Source organism: Trichosurus vulpecula, chromosome 5, assembly GCF_011100635.1.
Source record: "Trichosurus vulpecula isolate mTriVul1 chromosome 5, mTriVul1.pri, whole genome shotgun sequence".
In the NCBI taxonomy this organism is placed as follows: Eukaryota; Metazoa; Chordata; class Mammalia; order Diprotodontia; family Phalangeridae; genus Trichosurus; species Trichosurus vulpecula.
Window position 1 is genome coordinate 247,770,730 of NC_050577.1, and position 26,883 is coordinate 247,797,612.

A 26,883-nucleotide genomic window follows, 5' to 3' on the forward strand; every position below is an offset into this window, starting at 1 on the left:
CAGATGGAGATTTTGGACAAAGAAGGCTGAATAAAATAGAAAGTGATATTGAAAGAGAGTGTTAATTACATGTTTTATAAAATTTTTCATACTTTCTAGGGAAACTCTGGTCAGCAAAAAGTTATGGGATAATAATGTTTATGTACTTTTAGTGTAAACATTACGTATTTTACCTGGCAATACTCAATGATGGAGGCATTACCATAGTTAATCCCCTGGCATACTTTTTTTTTTTGCTATGTAGGAAAATTTTTCTGCAAGTTCGAAGTCACATATTTCTCAAGAGTGTCTTACAATTGGGCAAAAGGATCAAATGACAGGTAATTTTCTTCCAAGAATAATAATAGCTCACATTTATATACTGCCTTTATGGATTAGAAAATATTTTCTTCACAACCACCCTGTGAAATAGACAATGTAAGCATTATTGTAACATTTTTATAGATAAGGAAAAAGGTTCATATCTGTTAATAATGTAGGTAGTGGCTGCTGCGTTCCATCTAAGTCACAAGGGCCAGTCTGTGCTTGGAGCAGCTGACTCCACCTTTCTTCTTTTCCTTTTGGAGATATTTGAGTTAAACAATCTACTGAAATCTGCATAATGATGGAAAGACAAATGAAAAAGAGTGCCTTTTGAACCTGTAAAAGGCAACTGGGTGTCCTTTGGATGGATAGAGTGTTGTATCTGGAGACAGGAAATTCTGAGTTCAAATCCAGCCTCAGCGGCACAACTCTAGGTGAGTCTGTGCCATGATTTCCTCACCTGTAAAATGGGCATTGTTGGGAGGATCAAATGAAATAACATTTGTAAAAAGTGCTTAGCTGGGGCAGCTAGGTGATGCAGAGGATAGAGCACTGGTCCTGGAGTCAGGAGGACCTAAGTTCAAATCCAGCCTTAGACACTTGACACTAATTGTGTGACCCTGAGTGACCCTGTTTGCCTCAGTTTCCTCATCTGGAAAATGAGTTGGAGAAGGAAATGGCAAACCACTCTAATATTTCTGCCAAGAAAACCCCAAATGGGGTCATGAAGTGTCAGAAATGAGTGAAGAATGACTGATCAACAACAAAAGAATTGGATACTGTTGTTGGGTCCTTCTTTTTGGATACTCTTTCCTCCTTGGGTTTTCATGACATTGTTCTCTCTTGATTCTCCTCCTACCTCTCTCACTACTCCTTTTTAACCCCTTTGCTGGATCTTTATCCTTGGGTATAATCTTTGGATATACCTCAAAATTTTTTCCTGGATCCTTTCCTCTTCTCTCTTCATATTCCTTCCCATTATATTCTCTTTTGGCTCTCAGATTCAATCATCATGTCTATGCAGCTGTACATATTCACTCTGCTCTACATACCCACCCAATGTTTTTCAGCTCCATTCCCATATCTCCAAGCTTCTTGTTGACCATCTTCATCATAGGCATCTCACTCTCATCTGTTCAGAACAAAACTCATCATTCCCTTTAAACCCATCATCCTCCAAACATCTTCATTTCAGTCAAGGACACCATTATTATTTCAGCTACTTGGTTTTGTAATCTAGGAGTTACACTTAAACCTTCATTTCCCCCCCGTACCATAGCCAATCAATTGCTAAGTCTTGTAGACGATAACTCTTCAACGTCTCTCTCATCTATCACCTTCTAGCTCCGTACATTGAAACCTCCTTGGGTCCAGGCCCTCATCAGCTTTCACCTGCATTCCTGCAAGACCCTCCTATATTATCTTCTCACCCCCAGTCTCTCTCCTCTTTAGTAATCTTCCATACAGCTGCCAAACTGATAATCATGAAGCATAGGTATGCTCACATGACTCTTCCACTCAAGGATTATCAGTGGCTCCCTACTGCCTTTAATATAAAATAAAATTTCTCCCACTTGGGCCCCAGGCTGATTACATATTTTTCCCTTTCATGTATTCTGTACACTAATAAACCAGCCAACTTTGTTAGTAGTTGGCTCTACATGCTATTCTATCTCCCATCTCTGGACCTTTGTGCAGGATGTCCCTTAGGCTTGCTCACACTCCTCCCTTTAATCTCCTGAAACTCATAGCTTCCTTCAAGGCTCATTTTAGATATGACCTCCTTAAGGAAGCCTTTTGTGATGTCTGTCCTCAGTTCTTAATGTTCTTTTCCTTACCCCTACCTGAAAATTACTTTCTATTAGAAATCTTTTTCAAAATTTATTTTTCAATTTCATTTTTATTTTCAGTTCCAAATTCTCTCCCTTCCTCCATCCCCTCCTCCACCCATTGAGAAGGCAATGAATATGATACCTATTATTCACATGAAGTCACACAAAATATATTTCTCCATTGGTGGAAATCTTGACCTGCATTTTTCAATCAAACTCAACATGTCTAAAACTGAGTTCATTTTTTCCCCTCCTAAACTTGTACCTCCTTCATACTTCACTATTTCTAACAAAGGTACCACCACTCATGCTGTCTTCTACATTAAAGATTTTGGAGTTATCTCTGACTTCTCCCTCTCCATGAGTCCTCATATCCAACCAATTAACAAGTGCTAGGAATTTCCTTTCTATAATATCCTTCACATCAACTACCCTCTCCCTATTCCTATGCTATAATCTTAATACACTGTGTATTTATTTTGCATGTGTCACTTCCTGAACTCTGGCTAGCCTCTTGAATGTTGGACATTGGACATTGCCCCTGGAACGCTAGGCTTTGACAAGTGGGATTTTGTCTTATCTTGCCTAGAACCAGGTCTCCATGTCACTTCTAAGGCATTATAGCACTATGTTGACCAGTGTCCCCTCCCCCTTTCAGGTCCTCTTCATTTATTATTTCCCCCCATTAGAATGTAAGCTCCTCAAGAGTAGGGATTGCCTTGCTTGCTTGTATTTATACCCCTCGGTACTTAGCATAGTACTTCCTAGGGCCACAAATGTTCCATATATCTATGTATCTTGATCTTTGGAATTTACTGGTGAACATGTTGCATTTCCCATCAGAATGCTTGTCACGCTTTTATCCCCAATGCCTAATACAGTCACTGTTATGAAGTAACTGATTAATAAGTACTTGTCTACTGGTTGATCTATCTCCATTTTATAGATTTGCAAAATGAGGCTCAGAATGCTAAGTGATATCTATGCTTATCAAGCTAATAAACATTAGTCAGGGTTCACCATATATCTTCTGACTTTAAGACTAATGTCCTTTCTGTTATACTATGCTGCTTCCCCAAGTGAGCACTTTGAGTGTATTCATAATTTGAATGCTGGTCAATGATGCTTTCTTTATGAGGAAAATAAGGGGATGGTTTCCAGAGACAGCTAGGTGGTGAAGTGGATAGAACAATGGGCCTGGAGTTAAGAAGACTTGAGTTCAAATCTGGCCTCAGATACTTATTAGCTCTGTGACCCTGGGAAAGTAACTTAATTACTGTCTGCCTCAATTTACCTCAACTATAATATGAGGATAGCACCTGCTTTTGTTGTGAGGATCAAATGAGATATTTGTAAGGCAATTAGGATATAGTAGGTGCTTAATACATGTTTGTTTCCTTCCTTCCAATGTTAGTTAGGTTCACCACTCTCTCACACTTTCTTACGCAAAAACTAGTGAAATCTAGAAAACATGTTTTCAAAAGTACTTTGTCATCTAAGGATAATTGAACTACTCCTTCAATTCAAAAACAATCATCGGTTTCAGCTCATTCTTTCACATCTCCTGGGTCTATTTGCCAATGAGCTTTTTTTTCTTCTCATGGCTTCGGGCCTTTATTCACTACTCTGCGCCCATCCAAGTTTACTTCCATGAGCAAATAGAGCTAATTGAAGGAGTTTGGATGCCTAAGTCCTTTCCTGGAAACAGTTCACACGAGGCAGTGTTTGAAGGTGCGATTCAGCTGGCAGGGATGGTAAACCTTGCATAAGGAAGAGAAACAGAAGACCGGATCACACCTGCCTGGATGCTGCCTTCACCAATCATCTTGTTTATGAAGCTGCTCCAAGCTGTGCTGTTCATTTCTTTCCCTGCCCATGTTTCTTTCCTAGCAATGCTGCAGGTGCTCATGGAATGCCTTGGATTCGACTGATGATTGGGGCTGTTTTTGCCAGCATTTCAGGTGGACTCTGAGCCAATCTGACTTATGGAGACATTTGCTTAATTGTTCCATCAGCCTTCTGTTGGCAGAGAAGAGCAACCAGAAGTTATAGAAATCAGTATGGTGTAAAGACCTGGGACTCAGGAGACCCAATTTTTAGCTCTCTATCTTCTGCTCTCCGTTCAAATCACTTCTGCTTTCTGGACTTCAGTTTCCTCCTTTGGAAAATGAGCAGGGGAGGTGGAGAGCGGGATAGGACTAGATCAGGGATTTTTAAACCTTTTTTTGTATTATAGACTCCTTTAGCATTTTGGTGAAGCTTTCTTTGAATCATGTGTTTGATTCATAAAATACATGGGATTGCAAAAGAAAAAATAATATTGAAATCAAGATGTAATTTTTTTCCCAATCAAGTTTATGGATCCCTGGAAATCTATCAACAGACCCTCTGGGCCTATGGACTTCAGGTTAGGAACCCCCAGACTGGATTATTGCTCAGATCTTTTCCACTATAAAATTCTAAAGTTTCTGAAAGGTTTGTTGCTGTTGTGTTGTTTCAGTTGTGTCTGATGGATTTTCTTGGCAAAGATACTGAAATAGTTTGCCTTTTCTTTCTCTAGCTCATTTTACAAATAAGGAAACTGAGGCAAAGAGTGTTGAATGACTTGGTTAGTATCACACAGCTAGTAAATATCTGAGGCTGGATTGGAACTCAGGTCTTCCTGACTCCAGGCCTGGCACTCTATACACTGAACCACCTAACTGCTTTTTCTGCAAGGTACAATTGAAAAAGATCTATTACAGCAGTTTGCCTTTGCACAAGTTGCTTTTAGGTTATGTCAAGATGAAACAATCTCAGGAAGTAGAAAATGAACTGAATTACTTAGAGAATAAATTGGTTATAGTTGTACTGGGAAAGGGCAGTTCTCGAGAGCAGTGATCTCCAAATAGGGGCTCCAGTACTCTGGGGGTTGTGGAAAAACCCTTAGGGGTTCAATGTTTAACTGATACTAATGTGGGAAGAGGGTTGTATCCCTCCTTCCTTGAAATAACCAATCCTGGGTCTTGTCTCCAACATAACCACACTTACCCATTATGCACTATGGCCTAACATTTCCCAACTCCAACTTCTCTTACTCTTCCCTTCCTTGCCCTTTCTGGTGCTGGCCCCTCAGTTATAATTTAACTCAGATCCAGGCTCTCATAATAGCAGCTATGGAGGTCCCATTGGGAAAATGCTTCCCTCTTCCTCCTCATTCCTGTCCCTCAGATAACATTATGGCCAAGGGAGTGAAGCTGTCTTAGCTCTTGGGCAGTGACCAGTAAGAGTTCTCTCTACACCTTTTTATTTTGGATGATACAGGTTAAGTAGTGACAGCCTTCTTATTAGTCAAGTCCCTCCCCCACACCAATCTATTCCTTTCACACTTGCCAAAGTGATTTTTCCAAAACACAGGTCTGACTTACTCCATAAGCTCCAGTGGCTCCTTATCATCCCTAGGATCAACTATAAACTCTTCTGTTTGGCAATGAAATCCATTTATGATCTGGTCCTAACTTACCTCTCCAGACTTTTTTCCATTTATTTCCCTCCTTACACTCTACAGCCACACTTACTTTCTTATTGTCCCTCACCCTAATATAAACACACAATTAAGATATCCAAACGTGAATAAGAAATTAAGGTATTGTCCATAAAATAGAACCACAGAAATAAAGAAGAATAGATTGATATTGAAAACCTTCAGCCAGGTTGAAATCAGACACAATTCCATTTTGCTTGTTTTTGCATTGTTTACGCTGACTATCCACACACACAAAAATACGACTCCCAGTGAAAAATCTGTTATGATCACTATTAGGACCTACCATTTGATTACTGGATTGTGTATTTTTCAATTAAAACTTTTTGAAAAAAATTACCTTTCCATATAGCTCTAAAACATTAATGATCATTTTTATAAGTCTGTCCTATTACCCCAAAGCATAAACAAGGATTTTTGAAAGTAATGGTCTATCAATTGCAATGGTACTAAAATTTGAAGTATTGTTTCATCTTTAGCATATCATTCTGGGTTCTTTTTGTGTTTTAGGATACAGATAATTTATTAGTACAATAGTATATGTTTAAAGTCATGAATAAATTTGAATACATAGTGAGCATGGCTCATGTGTAGAGTTGCCCTGCTTCTTGTCAACCACATATGTCTCAAGGCTGAAAAACTCTGAGTGATTAATCCCTTGATCCTCCCCTTGATTCTTGCCAGCAGCAGCAAAAGGATAGGGTGCCACATCAGTTAAAAAAGAAAGGCAACTTCTATGTTATTGCTTTCTTTGTTTAACTCTCCAAAATACATAGCAAATAATTCTTCTGTGGGGGAAAGGGGAGGACGCCACTCTTCCCTGCCCCCACCCAGTAGCATGTCAATGACTCCCACAGAGTAGCTAAAGCAGGGAGGCTCAATTAAGCATGCTGGGGGACTCTAGCAGCCTTTTTCCCTTTGTATTCCATCCCTAAACATAGTTGAGTGAACATCACTCCCAAGATGGACATTTTCAGTTTTGTAGATAACTTTGTGAGTTTGAGAGGTCCAGAGATCCTAGGTCCATTGGTCTGAGCTAAATAACAGCAGAGGGAGGTTGGTTTTTTTTTTTTTTTCGCATTAAAGAGGATACCATATACAGAGAAGAAGAGCTCAACTTCTGGTCTAGCCTGCCGGGAGACATGGATCAGAAGGGAATTCTTTGGACAGTGGAGATCTGAGGTGCTAAAAATGCCTCTTCGGAAGTCCTACAAAATTCTTTATGTATGATAGTTTTAAGGTTCAACTACTTGGAATAGTAGTAGTTATAATTTATTTAGTTCTGTTTTAAGACCTGCCAATATGGGCTTATGGATGTTGGGTGTGCCAAACATTTTTGGCACAGTGGATAGAGCACTGGGCCAGGAGTCAGGAAGAGCTGAGCTCAAATCTGGATTCAGATACTTATTAACTGTATGACTCTGGGCAAGTCACTTAACCTTTGTTTGCCTCAGATTCTTCATATGTAAGTAGAGATAATAATAGCATTTACCTCCCAGGGTTATTATGAGGATCGAATGAGATAATAATTGTAAAGTACTTAGCACAGTACTTAGAATATAGTAAACACTATATAAATGTTAGCTATCATTATTATTATTATTATTTAGAAGAAATAAATAGCTGTCCCATATCAACCAATCAATAAATATTTATCAAGTGCCTACTGCCAGGCACTGTGCCAAGTTCTAGGGATAAAAAAAGGCAAAAGGCTCCCTCAAGGAGCTTACAATCTAATGTAAATCATATTGTACATCGAGTGTCTTTCTACTCCCCACTTTGGGGAGATTCTAGATATAATAAGATTTAAGTAATTTTCCATGGATTAGCAGAGTGAGAATGTAATAAGCCAATGAGTATGAGAAAAAGAGCCTGACTTTCTTTTAGGTGTTCAGACTCTTCCAGGACTGAATTGATCTGAATGTATAGTTCCAGAGCCAGAGAGATCTCTTAATAGAGAGAAAGAGCTAGCATAGTGTTTTAGGCTCTGGGACCAGCTGCAGCTTTTAGTTATTAGAGATATATTGTGGACACATGCTCGAAACAATTAAAGATAGGGGAGCACAATCAAAAGTATTTGGAGAGCATTGCTTTCTAGAGTATGAATACTAGTGTCAGCATGCACATGACTCAATGCAAGGGAAAAAAGCAATTAAAGCTGTCCAAAAATGAAATGAATTTGCTCTCATTTGCTCTCAAAGCAAGTGAGCTCCCTGGTACTCGAAGTCTTCAAACAGTGACCTCTTCTTAGGGCTGCTATTGAGGGAGTTCCTGCTCTGGTGAAAATTTGACTGGATTACCTATGATGTTCTCCTATTCTATCATATGATTTCATTGTTCTGATCAAAACGGTTAATAGATAGTTAACAAGCCAATTTCATTCAAAACGATCAAATCTTTCAATGTAGGACATGGTGCCATGTTTGTTTTCTGATGGCCATAATTCAGCTTTATAAATTGATTTGACCAAATCTACTGTAAAAAAAAGTAGTACAAACTTGGCCTAGTGCTTTCTTTTGAGTGGATTTGAGGAATGTACTTTAAAGATTGGAATATTTTAAAAATAGAAAATGAAAATTCCAAATTATTATTAAAGTAAATGCCTTGGTGTTACATTTTGTTGAAGTATGGTTAACCTCAAATTGCTTATTTTGCTTTTCTGGGAAGGATTTTTCTTGCCTCTTTTTATTCAGAATCCAGTGCCTGGCACATAGTAGGTGTTTAATAAATGCTTATTGTCAAATTCGTACCAGAGCAGGAATTCCCTCTACAGCATCTCTAAGAAGTGGTCATGCAGACATTTTACAAAGACTTCAAGTAACAGGGAGTTTACTTTCTCTCAAAGCAGTTCATTTTATTTTCAGACAGCTATAATTTCTATTTTCCCTTGCAGTGAGTTGTGTGTGTGTTTAATACATGCTTACCTGACTGACTGATATGTGGAGCCACTGACCTATGTTACAAATGAGTGAATGAATGAAAAAGCATTTATTGAGTACCCTCTGTGACATGCTCTGTGTTAAGTGCTAGATATGCAAATATAAATACAGTTATTTCCCTCAAGAAACTTGCATTCTAATAAGGGAAGATAGTATGTATGATGGAATGGTGACCATTCAAGAGTATTTTGATCAGGAAGTCAAAAGTATGGTGAGTAGGGTCATAGAACAATTCATTGACACATCTTTTCCCAAGATGTTACTCTTTATTGGGCTATTCAGCCATCTATTCAGACATCCTTGGGGAGGCAGAGTGCTAGGCTGGAGTAGAGGCTGGAGTAGGTCAGTGTATAGCATAACAATGACTGGAGAGTAGTGGCATGGTAGGACTGAGTCAGGGTGGAAATGATAAGGGCTCTTTCTGACACACAGAACTCCATCTCCTGACTGAGCCTTGGCACTGTCTGTCCCCTATATCTAGAATGCTCTCTCTCTCTTCACCTCCTCCTTCCTGATTTCCTTCAAGCCTCAGTGTCCCCTCCTCGAGTGTCTTCCCTATGAGATTACCTCACATTTATGCTGTATATACCTTCTGTAATCATAGACTTTTTCATGTTGTCTAGAATACTAGTTTCTTGTGTGATTCTTGGGACTTAGCACACGGAAAGCACTCAATAAATGCTTGTTAACTATTAGGAACATCAATCTTAAGACAAAAATTTATGATGTGTCATTGGCTGCTTGCCTACCTGCTGATAAATATATCTCTTATCCACAAAAAACAAACAAACTGAATACATCATCATATCCTTCTATTTCCACATTTTAATCTATGTGATGGTTTAATTTTTTTTGAAAAATAAATGCTCATTCACTCTTGGAGGAAAAGGACATTAAAATAAATAAACCAATAGTGAGAACCACCTACAGACTAATGAACAATTTTCAGGTGTAATTCTCTACTTGCTTTCAAACTACCAGATTGACAAAGTGGTGCTTTGCAGTCCTTAAAATGATGACTAATGATGACTATTATCCTCATTTGCTGCTGCTTTTTTCTCTGGACATCTGTACACACTTGACTGAGTTTTTTCTACTTCTAATTTTCTTTGTAGGAACGTCTCTTTTCCTCCCCCTCCCCCTAAATGTTGGTAGTAATATAAACATATAAAATGTGTAGCTGGCGTATCAAAGTTTTACACTTGATTCTAATGCTTCATGCGCATTGAATTATATAGTCATATATTTTCTGAAATATGTTGGCTTTACTCCACAATCAGACCATTTGCAAAAGAAAAAAATAAGTCTCCAAGTAACAATAGACACAGACACAATACGTCCACTAATAGGTGGTGTGCTGTGGTGGTCAACCTGAAAAGCTTCAGAAAGATGATGGAGAAAGCTCTCACAGTCTGTAAAGCAATATGAATAGCAACAAATTGTTTTGCACCTGCTAAGTGGGCAGAATTAAATGAAAGATGGCTTTGTTGCATCATTTGGCAAAAAGCATGTTATATGAAACCCTTACTGTAAAATCATTCTATTAAAAAATTTTAAAAATTGTAACACCCAACAATTAGAAGAACCTGCATTTCCTCCCTTTCTCTGTTTTGCTTAAAACACCTGCTTTGGGGCTCCTGAATAAGAGTTAAAATAAAAAAGAAATTGCTTGGATTTTTGCCCACTGTATCCTGCTTTTGTGCTAAAACAACAAACTTTTCAATATGTGAAAGGAAACCAGATCTGTCTCATTCATCATTGCTCTAACTAGTTTTGACATCACTGTTGGCTTACTTCCTTTGCCTTCATAGATAGTCATTCAGTAAATCAAACCATTATTAGTGACTTTTTAAAAACATTGGCTCTCATACAAGAGACTTTCTTTGGAAATACATTTGGATACCTCATTTTTTAATATTTTTACCCCCATATGACCATGCTGAAATGATGACTATGATGAATATGAAGAGTTCAGAAACATATGAAGGTTGTTATGAACTAATACAGAATGCATTAAAACAGAACCAAGAGAGTAATATACACAGGGACTATGAAAAGATAAACAAAATGAACACTAAAATGAAGATGAACTTAACATGTTGGTAATGAGCAATATTGGCCCCTGAGAACAAGAGAGAGAACCTATCTCCCTTCTTTTGGTAGAAAGTACAGGACTCCAGGTGTTGAATATTTCATATATTGTTAGACCTGGTCACTGTGAAAGCTAGTTTGGTAAGCTGTGTATTGTAGTTTTGTTAATATAGAGTGCTCACTTATATTTGGCCCCTTCTCGCATCATTCCACAATGAATTGAATATTCTGACATCTCCAAAGAATCACTTGATGAGGGTTCATGATCAGAGCAAACCTGTATAGTGACAGTGATGGTGGATTTAATTGTAATTACCAAGATGCAAAATGAAAAAAATATCAATAAAACTTATAATTTTTAGAATGTAAAAAGGTTATTTGACAGTCAACAATACACAGTCAAAGCTCAATAATTGGCATAGAGTATAAACTCCCTGACAAATGCTCTACATAACATTTCAAGTCAATTATTGAGCCAGGTAGATATATTTTTGACATACGAACTAACTTGATACAGATTTAAAAATAGTGTTTCAATGATTCCTCTTAGCTTTTACGTCATTGGTATTCCCAGATATACCTGCCACCACCACTACCACCACCCATTGAAGACCTCCTTTTAACAAAGCTAAACAATCAAATAAAATGGAGTAATTCAGTGATGAGATTTGATAGTGTATGAAGTTTTCCACACCCATAGTCCCCCACCTTTTTATCAAAAGGAGGGAGATAGGTTTCTCCCTACAATTTCCAGGGCCAAGATTGGTTATTACAATCACTCAGGTTCACATTAGTGTTCTTTTCATTTATATTAGAAATAATTTTGTTTATATTATAGTCAATCAATTGATTGATAAACATTTATTAAGTGCCTACCATCTGCCTAATCGTTATTACATAAGCTTCCCAGAGAAGTAGTATGGTATAGTGTAGTCGTTCCCATTTAGTGGATGATGGTCCAAGGGGTTTAAGCTAAAAAGGAAATTGAGGAATATCATGAATAGAATGTTGTATAATCCTGGAGGTTCACAACACTTTTTTTTGTTGAGACTATTACTTAACTTCTCAGTGCCCAGGCAACTCACTAAACTGACAAGTTACAGAGAAGATGATGACCTGACATGATGCAGGAGTCCTCCATACTGATGAAATCACAGGTCTGGTTAACAAAGATATACAGGGTGTCCCAAAAATCTTAGTGGAGTTGTAAGCTTTTTAAAGCTTAAATATTAAACTATGTGCTCATATTATGTAGATGAATAAATAATGTATTATAGAAACACTAATCTTATTTATGTAAATAGAATATATATATGTATATATATATATTTATATACGGCCCCCTTTAAAATTGTACCATAATGAAATAAATGTTTTGTATCTCAACAGCATTTAAAAAAACTTTTGTTTAAAGAATTGTGCTAAATCTACCATCACTAGCACTTGTCACCTTGAGAAGGGAGGCAGTATATATTTATCAAGCACTTCCTTCTACATTACTTCTAAGGTACTAACATACCTTTTCTTAGTTTTACTTGTCTCTGCACACAGTAGGCACTTCATGTGTATATGCATCTGCACCTGCATATACATTGTATATTTACCCATGTATACATATGTGCACACACACATATATATGTATATATATACACATGTGTATATATGTACATTCAGATGTTGTCATTGTAGTTGTTCTGGGATTATCTCAGGGTATAGAGGTCTGATTATGCCACTCTCCTTTACTTCCTGATTTCCCTATTTGTTAGTATTCCACCCCCCCCCATGCCAAATCATTGTGTACATCTTATACTGTATTTATTTCCTGCTCCAAATAGTATGTAAGTTCTTTGAGGGTGGGGATTACCTTATTTTTTCCCCTGTATTTATATTCCCAGTGCCTAGAATAATGCCTAGTATACATTAGGCACTTCATAAATGCTTCATCTCAAAATTATTTATTTAATTTTAAAAATTTACTTTTAAATTATATTTAATATATTTTATTTCCTCCAATTACATGTTGCCTAACTTATTTTGAAAGAATTTTACCCTGAAGATAAACATACAAAATCTTTGTCCATCAAAATAAGGAAATTAGCTTTAACAGAAAATTACTTTGTGCAGGGAATTTAGCTAAATAAATATGAATTGTTCACGCATCCACCTAGGGAAGGCATGCATACAAAAGGGAGCAGGGTAGGGCTAGAAGAATTTGGGAGAGAGAGAGAGAAAAGAAAAACATGCCTACATTCACACACATGTAAGCATATGCAAAAGTGAGGAGAGAAGGGGAAATTGTACTCTACAGAGAAAGTACCTTCAGAGTAGCTAGGTAGCACAATGGATAGAGCTGAGCGGAGTCAAGAAGACTGGAGCTGAAATCCAGCCTCAGACACTTACTAGTGGTGTGACCATGGGAAGTCACTTAACCTCTGCCTCAGTTTATTCAACTGTAAAATGGAGATAATAACAGTTCCTACTTCCCAGGATTGTTATGAGGTTTTAATGAGATAATATTTATAAAGCTCCTGTCACACAGTAGGTACTAAATAAAAGTTTGTTCCTCTGCCTTCAAAAGTGCAGGATTGGTATAGCAAAGATGACCTTTTAAGAAATCCTTGAGAAACAATGATTTGAAATACCTTGAAATTCCTCAACCCTCAAAGGAAGGGCAAACCAATGGGAAAAAAAAGAAAAAGGACAAGAAGGCAGAGGGGTTTAGCTTGTCTTTCATGGTAAATTTTAGGATATCTTTACCCTTTTGGCCACTGACCACACTCCTGCTAATGTCATCTCAAAAGAGGGACAATGAAGGGAGGAGGAGGAGGAGCCTGTAGGCCTAACTGTCACCATATAGATAAGAAAGCGAGCTGAGGTTAAAGAGCAGGAAGATGGACCCTAATGAGAACATAAGCCTACTCCATTAGATTATAAGCTCCTTGAAGGCAAGGACTGTCTTGCCTTTTTTGGGGTATCCCCAGCACTCAATACTGTGTTTGACACACAGCAGGAGCTTAATAAATGTTTACTGATTGATTGGTTACTCTGAAGCCATCTATAGATAGCTCATAAAAGTGAAGTTCCTTTACACTTTCCATTAGTGGCTTTGCTCAGTTTTGTCTACATGGAACATTCTGCCTCTTCCAGTATAAAAAAATGGTCACCTGGAATCTCATTTCTATGATGATTAACTTGGCTTTGAATACTCAGAATCTTCTCAACTCCCTCAGTTACCTCTTATCCGAGGACTGAAGGGTGGAACAGTAAACTTATCCCAAGTATTCCTTAATAGAGGACTGGGAGCTGAACTTTCCAGGTGACTCTCAAATTGCCATCAGCAACTGTGCTTGATATGACTCCAGGGAACATCATGCCTCTGATCTGGGAACCTCTTGGTCTTCCTCTGCCCTTTCAACTTCTTTTGTGTGTTGTCTTACCCCCATTAGATTGTGAACTTCTTGAGGGCAGGGACTGTCTTTCTTGCTTTATATCCCCAGTGCTTAGCTCAGTGCCTGGCACATAGTAGGTGATTAATAAATATTTATTGAATTGAAGATAGCACAGATTTTGGGGCTGCTGTTCTTAAAGTGACCCTTATTATAAAGTAGCTATAGAATTGAGTATATTAATAGACAGTGGAATCAGGTGAAAGATTAACATGGTAGTGTGTTCACACAGTGAGTTCTAGGGAGTTCGTTTATCTGATAACGGGAACAGTAAAAGTCCTTTCTCCTTAAATGTCTCTAGTATCATCAGATTTACATGCCACATAATAATGGCACAACACTGCCTAGTGAATTTTCCTGTGTATTTATATCCTTCTGTGTATTAACTTGGAAGGGGGCTGATTGTGTAGCATCCCGAAGAAGCCTCAATACCACATCTAGTGATTGTGGTGAAGCTTAGAGAAGAAGGCTTGTTCAGCACTGCGATAATGGACAGCACCAGGCCACTAGTCTAAACACACTATTCTATTGTGTAGCTTGTAGAACTAGTGTTCCTGGGGATATGCAAAAGGAGTAAAGGCTGTTAGTAGGCCAGGAAATTTAATTAGGCTGACATACTTTTGTTCCTTTTTGTGGCTTGGAGTGTTTGCAGAGTGAGTGTAAAATCCACAGGGAAGTAGCCAGGGAAAAATGTCTGTTTATGTGTTCTTTTCCTAGGAGTCTGGTGCCTTGTGGCAGCATTTTTGTCATGAGGCTGTCAGCATTCCAGTAAAGATTGAGTTTGTAATGAGAAAGTCTTTCTGGAGAGAGACTTCCAGGTCATATGACCAACAAGATGGAGGACTAGACATTTTCTCTGATCCTCACAACATCAAACCTCCCCAAAAGAGAAATTATGCACCTAAGGTAAAGCAAGTTCAACTCTTTCTATACTCTAGGACACTTAGAACCCAAAAGAAGGTATAAACAAACCAAATGAAACTCATGAATGGAGCTCTCCCTAAACCCACCCTGTCCTTGTAGCACCTCCTCCCCTAATGCCCACCCCATTACAGGCAATGAGGCTGGACTAGTTGACCTAAGGATCCAACCTGTGGGCTTACAATAAAGCATAATCCCACACCTTGTCTTCTTTCTTTCCAGTGCAATGAAGATCCAGACTCCTAGCTGTGGAATTTCACTAGGGCAGTAGTGGATAGCACCATGAGGCATTCTGTGCTGCAAAATATTCCTTCAAGAGAGTGGAGAAATAGAGGGAAAGAGGCAGGATAAAAGTTGAGCTTGAAATATCTCAATGCTATACCTCATTCCACTCTCCTCCTAGAGACTTAGAGATCCAAACTCCAAATGACAACTACCACTCTTAGCTGCAGTGGCACCAGTATGGCAGTACTCTGAACTGCCAAGCCAGGGAACTGAGGAATAGAGAGAATTGGACAGGATACCTTTTGTGGCAGGCTGTGTGACATTCCACTAAGCTTGAGGGGAAGAGCTTAGCATCTAACTGGGGCCAGCTTTGTCTCCTCCAAAAGTCACACAGGGAAGAGTCATAGAGTAGTCCATTGTGAATTGTCTGCTGTCAGAGGAGGATTAGGCTTTGAGATCCAGCTTCCAAGGAAACCACCATCAGAGGGGAAGGAGTCAGAAAGTGAGTAATAGGGGAAAATAAGGGGGAAAAGACTGAAATTATGAAATATCTCAGCAATAAGGAAACTCCATAACCTTGAACATAATTAGATAAATTAAATGGGAAAACATCAATGGTAGAAAGAAATATGGCCTTTCAGATCTAGTAAATGAGTTCAAGCATCTGAATAAATACTGTGAAACAAAGGAAAATGATTCAGCACTTGATGAGACAGATTCTGTGGAATATGAGCAGGACATGAAATCATAACACACTGTCTCTAAGTGATTTAGAAGAGAAATAAGAAGTATGAGAGCAGACTTCATGGCTTGTACAGCAAAAATAATTGACAGAATAGGAGAACTTGAAACTACAATGGCAAGTCTCACCAAAGAAACAAAAGGGAGAACTGATTGAGAATGTAAATACACAAAGGTGAAGAACAATCTAGAATAAGAGCAGCAGAGAAATAAAAAACAACATTAAAAGAAAAGATCATCTGACCAAGCAAAACATCTTGATCTTGAAGATAGTATGCATAGAGAAAATATAAAGATTATAGATCTATCAGAAGAACCTGAAAAGTAAAAAAAAACATTAATATCATGATGTAAGAATTATACAAAAAAACTGTCCAGAACTTCTGAGCATAGAAGATGAAATATCAATTGAAAGAATACATATGTGATCTATAGGAAAAAAAACCTCTGGCTACAAACTCCAAGATATATAGTGGTATCTTGGAAATTTCATAATTCAGTTCAGAAAAAACAAGTTCTACAAGTGATCAGGAGAATGTCTTTGAAATATAAAGGAAAGGAAATTTAAATAACACAAGACCATTCTACAACCACAAGAAAATACAGAAATGAATGGAGATTTGCTTTCCAAAGAACATTGGACCTCAGGATACAGCCCAGAGTGAACTACACTGAAAATCTGAGCTTAATCATAAATGAAAAAAAAAGTTCAACAATAATAATGTTTACAACATTCTTAGAAAGAGAAGGACTTTCTGAGACAGTTTTGGTTATATTTCTCATATGGACTTGTTGTGAGATTCCACCCCATTACTCAAAGGGAGTGTTTTGAAAGCTTAGAGACAACTATGAATTAATATTACCTCAAGGCTTTCTTGTTTGCTTTAAAGCTAATAGGTTATCCATGCAGTATAGCTTTTGTTGATTAGAGAGCCAGATGGTACAATGGAAAGTATGTTGGATTTGCAGTCAGAGAACTTCAGTTCAAATTTAGTCTCTTCCACCTGCTATCTGGGTCAAAGGACTTCTCTGGACCTGAATTTCCTTATCTGTAAGGTGAGGAGGTTGGACTAGATGATTGTTAAGGTCCCATATAGCTCTAAACTTGTGCTCCTGCAATCTCTATTCTGATGTGGCTACCGGGAGGGTTGACTATGAAGTATGGCTTAGTAGATCAACATTGTCCATATTACCACAACAACCAGCTAATGTGTCCACTAATTACTGCTTTTTATTTCTATATATTCAATCAATTCAGCTCATTGAGACTATTTAGTGTATTGTGCTTGTAGTATATTTGTTAGGCATGATTACAGGATCTGAAAGACACTACTGTCATGGCTAGGGATTACCTGTTACCTCTTTTTGCGGGTAAAGGGAATAAGATAGGCTCAGACTCAAAGTTCTGTCAAGATGGTTGCCTAGATCAAAGGACCAGGGTATAAGCAAGGGATCCAGAGGCTAGTTCTGTCCAGTCTCAGTCAGTCATAGCTTGTAAAAGCAGCCTCCTTGTTTCTGACCAGAAGATAAAGGGTAATGAGGTGTTAATGTGTTTTCAAGTGTTTTCCTGGTGATCTCTTTGTGAATTTTAAGCATCTTTCTTTGAAAGAATTAAAGAGAGCAAGCAGGTTTATTGGATGAGCAAAAATTGGGTGCCTCATCAAGGCTTTAAATAGCTAGACCTGGGATTCATTCAAGGGAGTTTAAGCTAAGAGGTAGAAAAAGAGGAAGAACTTCTCCCTACACCTTGAGGGGGAACACCTTCTTGGAAGGAAGAGGAGAGATCTCTCTCTCCCTTCTCACATTAGCAATATAACATTGAAGTGGAGCTACTCAAACAATAGAAGATACTGCATTTAGCCAGGAACAGAGACACATATTCCTGGTAGACATAGATAAAGAGAAGTAGTCAATAGAGGGATGAAGGAAGATCAAGAGATAATCCTCTGGCAGCAAAGAGGGGAGCCAGCTATGGATTCAAGAGATAACTAGTTCTGACAATCAAGAGTCAATGGAGAGAAGCAGACCATGACAGCCTAGGAGATGCTGCTGCACTTAGTTTGGAGCAGCTTGTGCGGACCTTGCAATATTACAGCAAGTGAGAGCTTTGGCAGTATATGTGCTTCACCATTATTGAACTCCATTTGTGCTAACTCTTGTGATCGTGTTGTATATATTTGTGGGAGAGTATACAAGCAGAAGTTTATAGGGAGTGACTTTTTTTGCTACCGTTCTTGCTGTAGCATCTTAGTAAATATTCGTGCTATGAGCTAATTGTATTTACTGTTGTCAATGAATGCACTGGTGGGGGCTTATAAGCTATAGTTTTAGAAGTGAGTACTCCCAGAAGCTTCTGATAACAGCTACCCTCTGAGGACTTAATCTGCAAGTGCAAGTTGAGGAAGCAGCCCAGAAGAAGTGTTGCATATCTGTCTATGGAAGAGTAGTTCCTAAACTTTTTGTAATGTGGACTTCTTTGGAAGTCTGGTTAAGGCTGTGGACTCCTCAGAATAATGTTTTTAATGCAGAAAATATATAGAATTTTAAAGGAAACCAATTATATTGAAACACAGTTATTAAAATATTAAAAAATAGTTCATGGACTCTTGATTAAGGAATCCTGCCATTGAAGATTCCTACCATCTAGGAGGTTTGTGATCCATATTGATTAAATATGATTATTATATTTATCTATGGAGAAAGGACAAAGTTGCTATTAAAAAGGTTTATGTACTGTGTAGATTATTTAAAGATACTAAAAGAAGAATCTTGGTAGATAATGGGAGTTTGTAAGCAACATTAGATCTTTATTTTAATAGATTTTTTTTCTTTACCAAGTTTTTGGTAAAGAAAAACAACACCAACTCTTCAATAGCATCCATGAAATATTAAAATAATTGGAGGAAGGCTCGTATTGTGTTGGTTAGATCCTCTAAAGAGGATTTATGGGAAGACAGGAACAAAGTCACAGGATGAGGAAATAATGGAGGCATTATAATCTTCATCATTAGAGACAATGTCTACCTGCATAGATTCACAGAATTATTTGCACATATGCACACATACATATTACACACATATATGTACATATCTGCATGAACATATATATGCTTATATTTGGCTTTATGGATGAACATTTGTTACCTTACGTAAATACTATTTCTTAAACTTATTTGTATGTCAAATTATTTACTGAGGCTACATCCCTTCCCTGAAATATAAGATGTGTAAAATTTTAAGTCTAAAAAGCCAAACAGATGAAAATTTTGTGATAGACATTAATTATCACAATGAAGAAAAATTTGATACTGGCACTTTCCAACCCAAACTGTGTTGCTCCATAGCATACAAAATTCCCACTTCAATTCACTCAACTCTACAGTTCTCTGAGGCTTGGGAATTGGGGTCAGGAAGACAGAAGAAAGAGGGAAGCTGAGACGGGAGGAACATGATGAAAGAAGAAGGAAGAGAATAACAGACTCAAGTTAGCTTGTTGAGTTTATAGATGTTAAGACATGATTTTTGATAGCAAAAGTTGTAAAAATTTTGCTATGGACTGTTACTTGTCCAGAGCCATAGAGTGGAAAAACACAGGTTTATATAAATAAGCAACTAATTAGAATTGAGAATCAAATTACAAATAAATGAATTTCAGTATTATAGAATTCAGAGCTGGAAGGGATTTTAGAGATCATCTATTCTCCTGTCATCCTCATTTTACAGACAAGGAAAGTGAGGCTTAGAGAAATTAAATAAATTATCCATGGTTATAAGCATAGTAGGTAGTAACAGCTCTTTTGTGCCTTCCTCCTTTTCTCTCTTTTCCCATCCAATGCACAAACGTCCCCATCCTCACTACCAGCCAACACCATGGTCATCAACAATATTTAGCCTTGGTAACAAAAGACTAAAGCAAGTACAATTGATCATTCTGCCAGGTTCAACAAACCCTATTTCATTGTGTCACTAATGAAGAACGAATTCAAAGAGCTTTTGGGTAAGTGAAATCAACCATTTACCTAAGAATGGAAGTAGAAATAAAAAAATCATTTTTTCTTTTGACTTCCTAAGATGTTAGTCTGAAGCAACATGCCAGACATACATCACAATAGCAGTCAAATTGGGACAAAATATTTGCGCACAAAGTATGAAAATAGAACTATACATAAAAATGGTTTCCATTTATTATTATTATTTGAAGATTCCTCAGTCACTTTTATTGGAAATGACCTCTTGGATAGAGATAGAAACCATTTCATGAAGTCAAGTAAATGTGTGAGTGAACTGGGCAGCTAAGTCAAGAGCTTGATTGGAAAAGTTCCAATTGAAGTGAATGTCTCAGTGCTCCACCAATTGGTCTGGGTGAGTGCAAGGAAATAGAATGGTAAAATCCATGCCTAACTTGTTTCCAGAGACTCCATCTCTGGGAAAAATCACCAGTGTACTCCTCAATGCATTTCACTACAATGAGGAAAGAGGAAAAACATGGATAATTGAAATCTATCAGCAAACATAAAATGATTCAGGTAATAGCATTAACTTTATCTATCGTGAAAAGGTATATACAAGTTGTTAACAAGTAGCAGCCTCTCTTATTTTTCCTGCTCAGCTCACTCTTTGGGAGAGGTGCTAATGAGCAGTGAAGTAGCCAAAAGTTAGGCAAGGAGCCAGAGAGTGAAGGAAAAACCAGACACCTGGATATTTCAGGTCAAGATTCATCCCAAGACTAATCAAGATTTGGCTAGAGAATCTAGGCCTGTAAGATAACCCTTAATAATAACATACCAATTCAACTGATTTCAGGAGCACAGAGAGGTTGATTAAAATGTGGAGTTATCCAAAGATAAATAGAAGAGACAATGCCAGAAAGCTGAAATTTGAGGATGCTTTCCTCTTAAAGAACTAAGTATAATGTAATTTGGTTCTGATCTTAGATTTGTTTCCACCTCCAATAGTGAATTTTGTGGTCAACTAGCAATTTAAACTACTCTCCAGATTGGGTCCTGGGTTTTTTTTGGGTTTATAAGGAAATCTTTTTTCAAAAGAGGTCGGTGTCTGAAATTCCTTTAATCAACAGTAAAAGGATTTAGACCACTAGTGGTACCAACCCCTCTTCTTGAAGACCACAGGGTATCACTTCCTTAATCTTCTTCCCTCCAAAGGGTAAGAGTTTCAGATGGATTTTTTTAAATGAAGATTTTTGGTGTGCATAGTTCCTTTCATCTTCTGGCAAGTGATTACCAGTCTTAATCAAAATTCCTTTGTGTATCATTAACTAATTTTTGCTGCCTACATTTTTTTTACAGTGAGTTTGTAATAGTTCAGTTCTAAGTTCTTTGTGGGATTTCATGTTTTACTAGTTAGCCTTAAGGGAAGCTAAATTTAAAAGTAGGGAAACAGTAATTAAAAGTGATTAGGACAAGAAGTCTTGGTGCTATGAAATGTGGGCTCAATTGTCCTTGACACAACCAGAATGAGGCCGCAGGTTTTTGGTTTTGATTATGGCCTTACTTGCTATTTTAATAAACATGAACCAGTATTCAAACTTTTAATATCCTGCTGCTTAACTATTTCCAAAAAGCCATCCAGCTCTTTTAAACAGCCCTTGTTTTAAAATTTTAATTTGCTTGGCTCAGCCTCACCTTAAAAAGTTGTAGCCTCACCGTTAACTTTTTTTTTATAAGTTCATTTCCAGAATCACAAGGAATCTGTTTTTTTAAAACCCTTATAAGTGTTTCCTCATGTGCCAAAAGCATCGGGTGCTGACAGCTTTCTTGCACCGTTTTATCTGGTTCCCACAGTAAGTATGAGAGACAAATACAGGAATGTGTCCAGTGTTGACTATGCCCATCAAGAATACAATGATACTTACAACTCTTCCAGGAAGCGGAGATTGTGCAGGGGGTTTGGGGGCAGCTTAGTGATGTTGTTCATACTGAGATCACTGTAGGGAAAAACAGAGAGAGTGTTAATACAACATATGCTGCAGCGGCGGTATCCAGCTGTTCATTCCACACATTTTCAAGGAATACATTTGAAAGAACCAGGGCCTTTGCCAAGACTAATGAATGACTCTTTTGCATCTTAAAAACAATCCTGATTTCTCAAAGGCAACAATCAGCCTCCAGCACAAAGAGAGGCCTTAATAGTACTCACAACTAACATTTAAAATAATTTAGAATGGCTAGAGGCAAGGTTGTAATTTTTTTTTCTCCTGGGTTCAAAGATGAACATGTGAGATGATGAATGAAGCAGATAGAACTCAACTACTGGAGAAATACATTTTTTGGTGGTGATCACATTTGGGGGAGATGAAAAAATGCCTTTGTTGAGCATCTGTAAAAAGCCTATTAACTTTAAGCACCTTGTAAAGACAAATATTTTGATTCAAAGAAACTCAATTATAAAAAACAACAACTTTCCTTCCTTCTAGCATGCTCCTTTTGCAGGTTCTCAGATTGCATTAAATAAGTGAAATGAACCATAAAACAAGGGTGTAATGTGATCCTGCTATGCAGCACACTTCCTGCTGGGGTTCCACAGTAGTTCCTGGCTCAGGAAACAACTAGCCACTCTGGGCAGAACTCAATCAATTTTTGTTTTAGGCTAAATTCCACATAATTAGGTTTAATCTAATTTTTACTTTTATATTTCTTTACTGTATTTCACATCCTTCTGCAAAATCACCCAGATTTGCAACTCTTAGGCTGGAGACTAAAAAATACATGGCTGAATCCAGATCTAGCTACAAAGCGCCAGCCTAAGCTTGGTATCTTTTTTTTTTTTTGGTCAAAAAATGAATTAAATGCTGGTATTGTGCTACTCACAGGCCAGGTTTGTATAACTGAAATTATGTAGAAAATTGAGAAAGATAATTACTTTACTTTTATCTAGGTTGTTTGAATTCAAATATTCACTTGAATGAAGCATGTATGTCATGTCTAATTTGCCTGTTTTAGGTTTGGTTCCTTTGTATAATAATAATTCCCAGATAGTGAGTCTAAAATTTTTATTTACTGCTTAAAACAAATGAACTGAGGCAGAGAGTGAGCAGAAACAGGAGAATAATTTATGCATTAACAACAATATTATAAAAAATGAACAACTTTGAAAAATATAAGAACTCTGATCAGTGCAATGATCAGTCATGATTCTAGAGCACTGATGATAAAGCTTGCTGTCCACTACCTCTTGAGAGATGGGTGATAGACTCAAGATGCAGAATGAGGCTTGCATTTTTAGCCATGGCCAATGTGTAAATTTGCTTTGCTTGATTAAATTTATTCATTGTTATGGTGGTTTTCTTTTTCTTTTCTTTCAGTGAGAGAAAGAAAATAAATACTCACCAATTTAAAAAATGGATTAAAAGAAGACAAAGTCAAACAAGCAATAAATGTGAAATATATAACATTGTATAGAATGCATTTGATTCTTTTGAAAATAATAGAATTGTAATTATTTTTCATTTATTTTGCAGACAGAAAAAATTGAGGATCAGGGAATTTCAGTGACTTGTCTATGCTCAGGTAACTGGAAGCCCCGAGTCAAACCTGGACTTCCTTTGTGTCACAAAAAATACTACTCATGAAGAGCTATATTTAATTAATTAAGGGCAGCCAGGTAGCACAGTGGATAGGAGTGCTGGGCCTGAAGTTAGGGAGACTCAGCTTCGTGAGTTTAAATCTGGCCTCAGACATTTATGAGCTGTGGGACCCTGGTGAGTCATTTAACTGTGCTTGCCTCAGTTTCCTCACTTGTAAAATGAGCTGGAGAAGGAAATGGCAAACCATACCAGTATTTTTTGCCAAGAAAACCCCAAAATGGGGTGATGAAGAGTTGTACTGAACAACAACAACAAATATTTAATTAAATGCCGAACTAGGTTTTGGTAACTTAACTACTGGTCCTTAGTTTGTCCACTCTTTTCGTTTGAAGGATTCTTTTATTCACATGATTCAACATCCAAATACTAGTTACTTTCAGAACTATGTTATTATTTTATTTTAGTTTTTTATTTTATTTATTTATATTTATTTTAGTTATTCTTTCTTAGCTGCTTTAGAAATTTCTGCTGTTAATGATCAAATGTCAGCAGAAAGACAGAGTAACTACAACATCTCTCTTTATGTACTCTTCCTTTCCTCTGTTCAGCAAGAACAGAGAGAGAATACAGTTATTTAGGTATATCTTGACATGAGAGTCTCTGGACCTCTTTTTCCCCCCCTATCAAAAGGAGTGATTTTTCACTCTTGTCTTAGAAAAGAATGCCTTGCTCTCCCCAAAAAAGATCTTCAGCCGTTAGGTGTTGCTTGAAATTTGCATCTATAGCAAGATGTAACTGTTCTTAACACTGATAAAATTCCAGGGAGTTGAGAGGTCAGTGACAACTCTGGGCTAAAGAGTCAGATGGATTCTTGAGGAAACTGAGGATCTGAGACAGGGAAATGGGAAGGTGATGAGCAAGACTAGTTAGGTAGGACTGGAAGTGGATGTGGGATAATGAGGAAGGAGAAGGAAATTTAAAGAGATCGGAGTTTGGAGGTTTAGGGAGGAGAGGGCAGTAAGCTGAGGTTTAACCTCCCTTCTGTCCACCTGCTTCCCATCTTCCTTCTATTTTCATTCCACCCCACTGCTGCTTTAATTTTGCTGCAAAGGTTCCAAGGAAATGGATTTTGGGTCAGGTGCTCTTGAAACAATGTGTGTAGGAGAGAGAATAGTAGCAGTTGAAGGAAGAAAATGAATTCCCCAAAGATGTCTTTGTATCTGTGATGCATTAACTCTTCTCACCAAAAATTCTCATGTTGAGCCCTTTGCCTTCTTACTGCTATATTTTCTTATTTCTTAAATCCTTGAAAAGACTTGGAATTAATCAGTCAGGGTCCAGTAGAGGCCTGGTAGCTGAAAAAGGTTTTGTAAATAAGAAATTTTGGCAGTCCTTAGGCTGTATTCTCCCTGTTGCATAGAAGCAATCATTTTATATTGAACCCTCCTTGATAATGACTGAACATTTTCCCTTAACCAACATATTTTCCTGAACCAATCAGATTTCCCAATCAGTCACAGTAATGCATTTGGTTATATGTTCATGAAAGATAGTGTGGTGTAGTGGATAGGGGGCTCGACTTGGAAACAGGAAGATATTGTTTAGCCATGTCTGTCTCTTCATGACTCTATTTTGGGTTTTCTTGGCAAAGATACTGAAGTAGTTTGCCATTTCCTTCTCCAACTCATTTTACATATGAGGAAACTGAGGCTAACAGAGTTAAGTGACTTGCCCAGGGTCACGCAGCTAGTGTCTGAAATGAAATTTGAACTCACAAAGAGGAGTCTTCCTGATTCCAGGCCTGGCACTCTATCTACTTTGCCACTTAGCTGCCTGATGGTTTCTTCATGCCATCTATGTTTCCTTCTGATCCTAAATTCTAAGCATTCTACACAGCCTCTTATCTGAATGTCTTCTCCAGTAGTTCTGAGCAACCCCTCTATTCCTCTCCCTGTTAATGGTCCTAGATTAACTCTGCTAGGGTTTTGTATTGTTTTTTTCTGTTTTGGGTGAAAAGTGCATTCTGGGAATCTTTTTTTTTTGAGCATTAGCTAAGAATGATTATGGACCACTGCAAAAATAATTCCTTCTTCAAAAAATGCTGATCTGTGTAGCATGACAGGAAAGTCGTAGCTTGATCTTTTTCTTGGCATATAGAAAATGGTGTCATTATGACAAAATCCTAAATTAAACAGCTAGTAAGCACCTATATTCAAGGCACTGTGACAAATGCTTCTAAAAAAAAAACAAAAATGAATTAAAATGAATTTTGTTTTGGCATAAGTTGGAGAATTTCCTAGCAGTCTTTGGATTTTTCCATCTTTATTACCAATCCAAGTCCTTCCATCTTAAATTCCTTGTCTTCCCTTCAAGGCTCAGCTCAAGTGGTCCTCTGATGACTTCTCTTTGATGCCTTCACTGTCTTTGAATATTCCTGGGGCACTTTACCCATCTATCCTTTGCTCCCCACCCCCATCCTTTGATTCTATACTTTGCATTATCCTTAACTGTATATACATCATGTCCCTTCAGTAGGATATAAACTCCTTAAGGATCGGGACTGTTCCAGTTTTGCTTTTTTATTCTTAGTGTACTAAAGTGCCTCGCACTTAATAAATTCTTGAATGAATTAAGGGAGCCACAGCAAATGAGGAGTATTGTCCTTAAAATCTTCATGATTCAGGAGGAGAAAGATGGGTTTGGAACCAAGCACACTCTAATGAATAATTCAAACTCTGAAGCAGAAATTGTGAACAGGGAAGTCCCACAAAACTAGAATTAACTTTAAGACAAACAATTCAATACTTGAAAGCTATATAGGCCAACCAATAGATCAGATCAGATCCCACAGGCAATTGAAAGATCACAGGAATCTGAAGATTGCTATGATAAAATGCAAAAATGTGTGCATTTATTTGACATCAGAGGATTTGAATTCAAATTTCAGTTCTGCCCCTGTGACTCTGGGCATGTCATTTAAATTCTCTGGGCCTCTATTTTCTCATCTGTAAAATGAAGGGGTTGATCAGGTGTTCTTAACATTGGAGTCTTTGATTTCCCCCCTCCCCCATATTTTGACAACTGTATTTTGACAGAACTATTATTCATATTAAATAATATTATCTATTACCTGCCACTCTTCTTAATAATCCTAATAATGTCAGAATTCTAGTAATGTTCTTGCATTCCTACTCTTAAGATATTTACTCTCTATTAGGTTGGGTTGAACCACACCTTAAGTCCCCATGCTGAAACCTCACTTTGTAAATTAACTAGGCTTGGGCTGGATTTCAGCTCCTAATGTTCTGGTTCTTTTCAT

General features: G+C 37.5%; 1 protein-coding gene across 1 annotated transcript in view; it reads right to left on the reverse strand.

Moving 5' to 3' along the window:
* The window catches only part of LGR5 (leucine rich repeat containing G protein-coupled receptor 5), a 196,204-nt gene that overhangs the window by 95,917 nt on the left and 73,404 nt on the right, over window positions 1-26,883 (reverse strand). Inside the window, exon 2 of the mRNA XM_036761684.1 lies at window positions 21,894-21,965. Within this exon, the coding sequence (XP_036617579.1) occupies window positions 21,894-21,965 (72 nt within the window). The remainder of the gene's footprint in view (window positions 1-21,893; window positions 21,966-26,883) is intronic.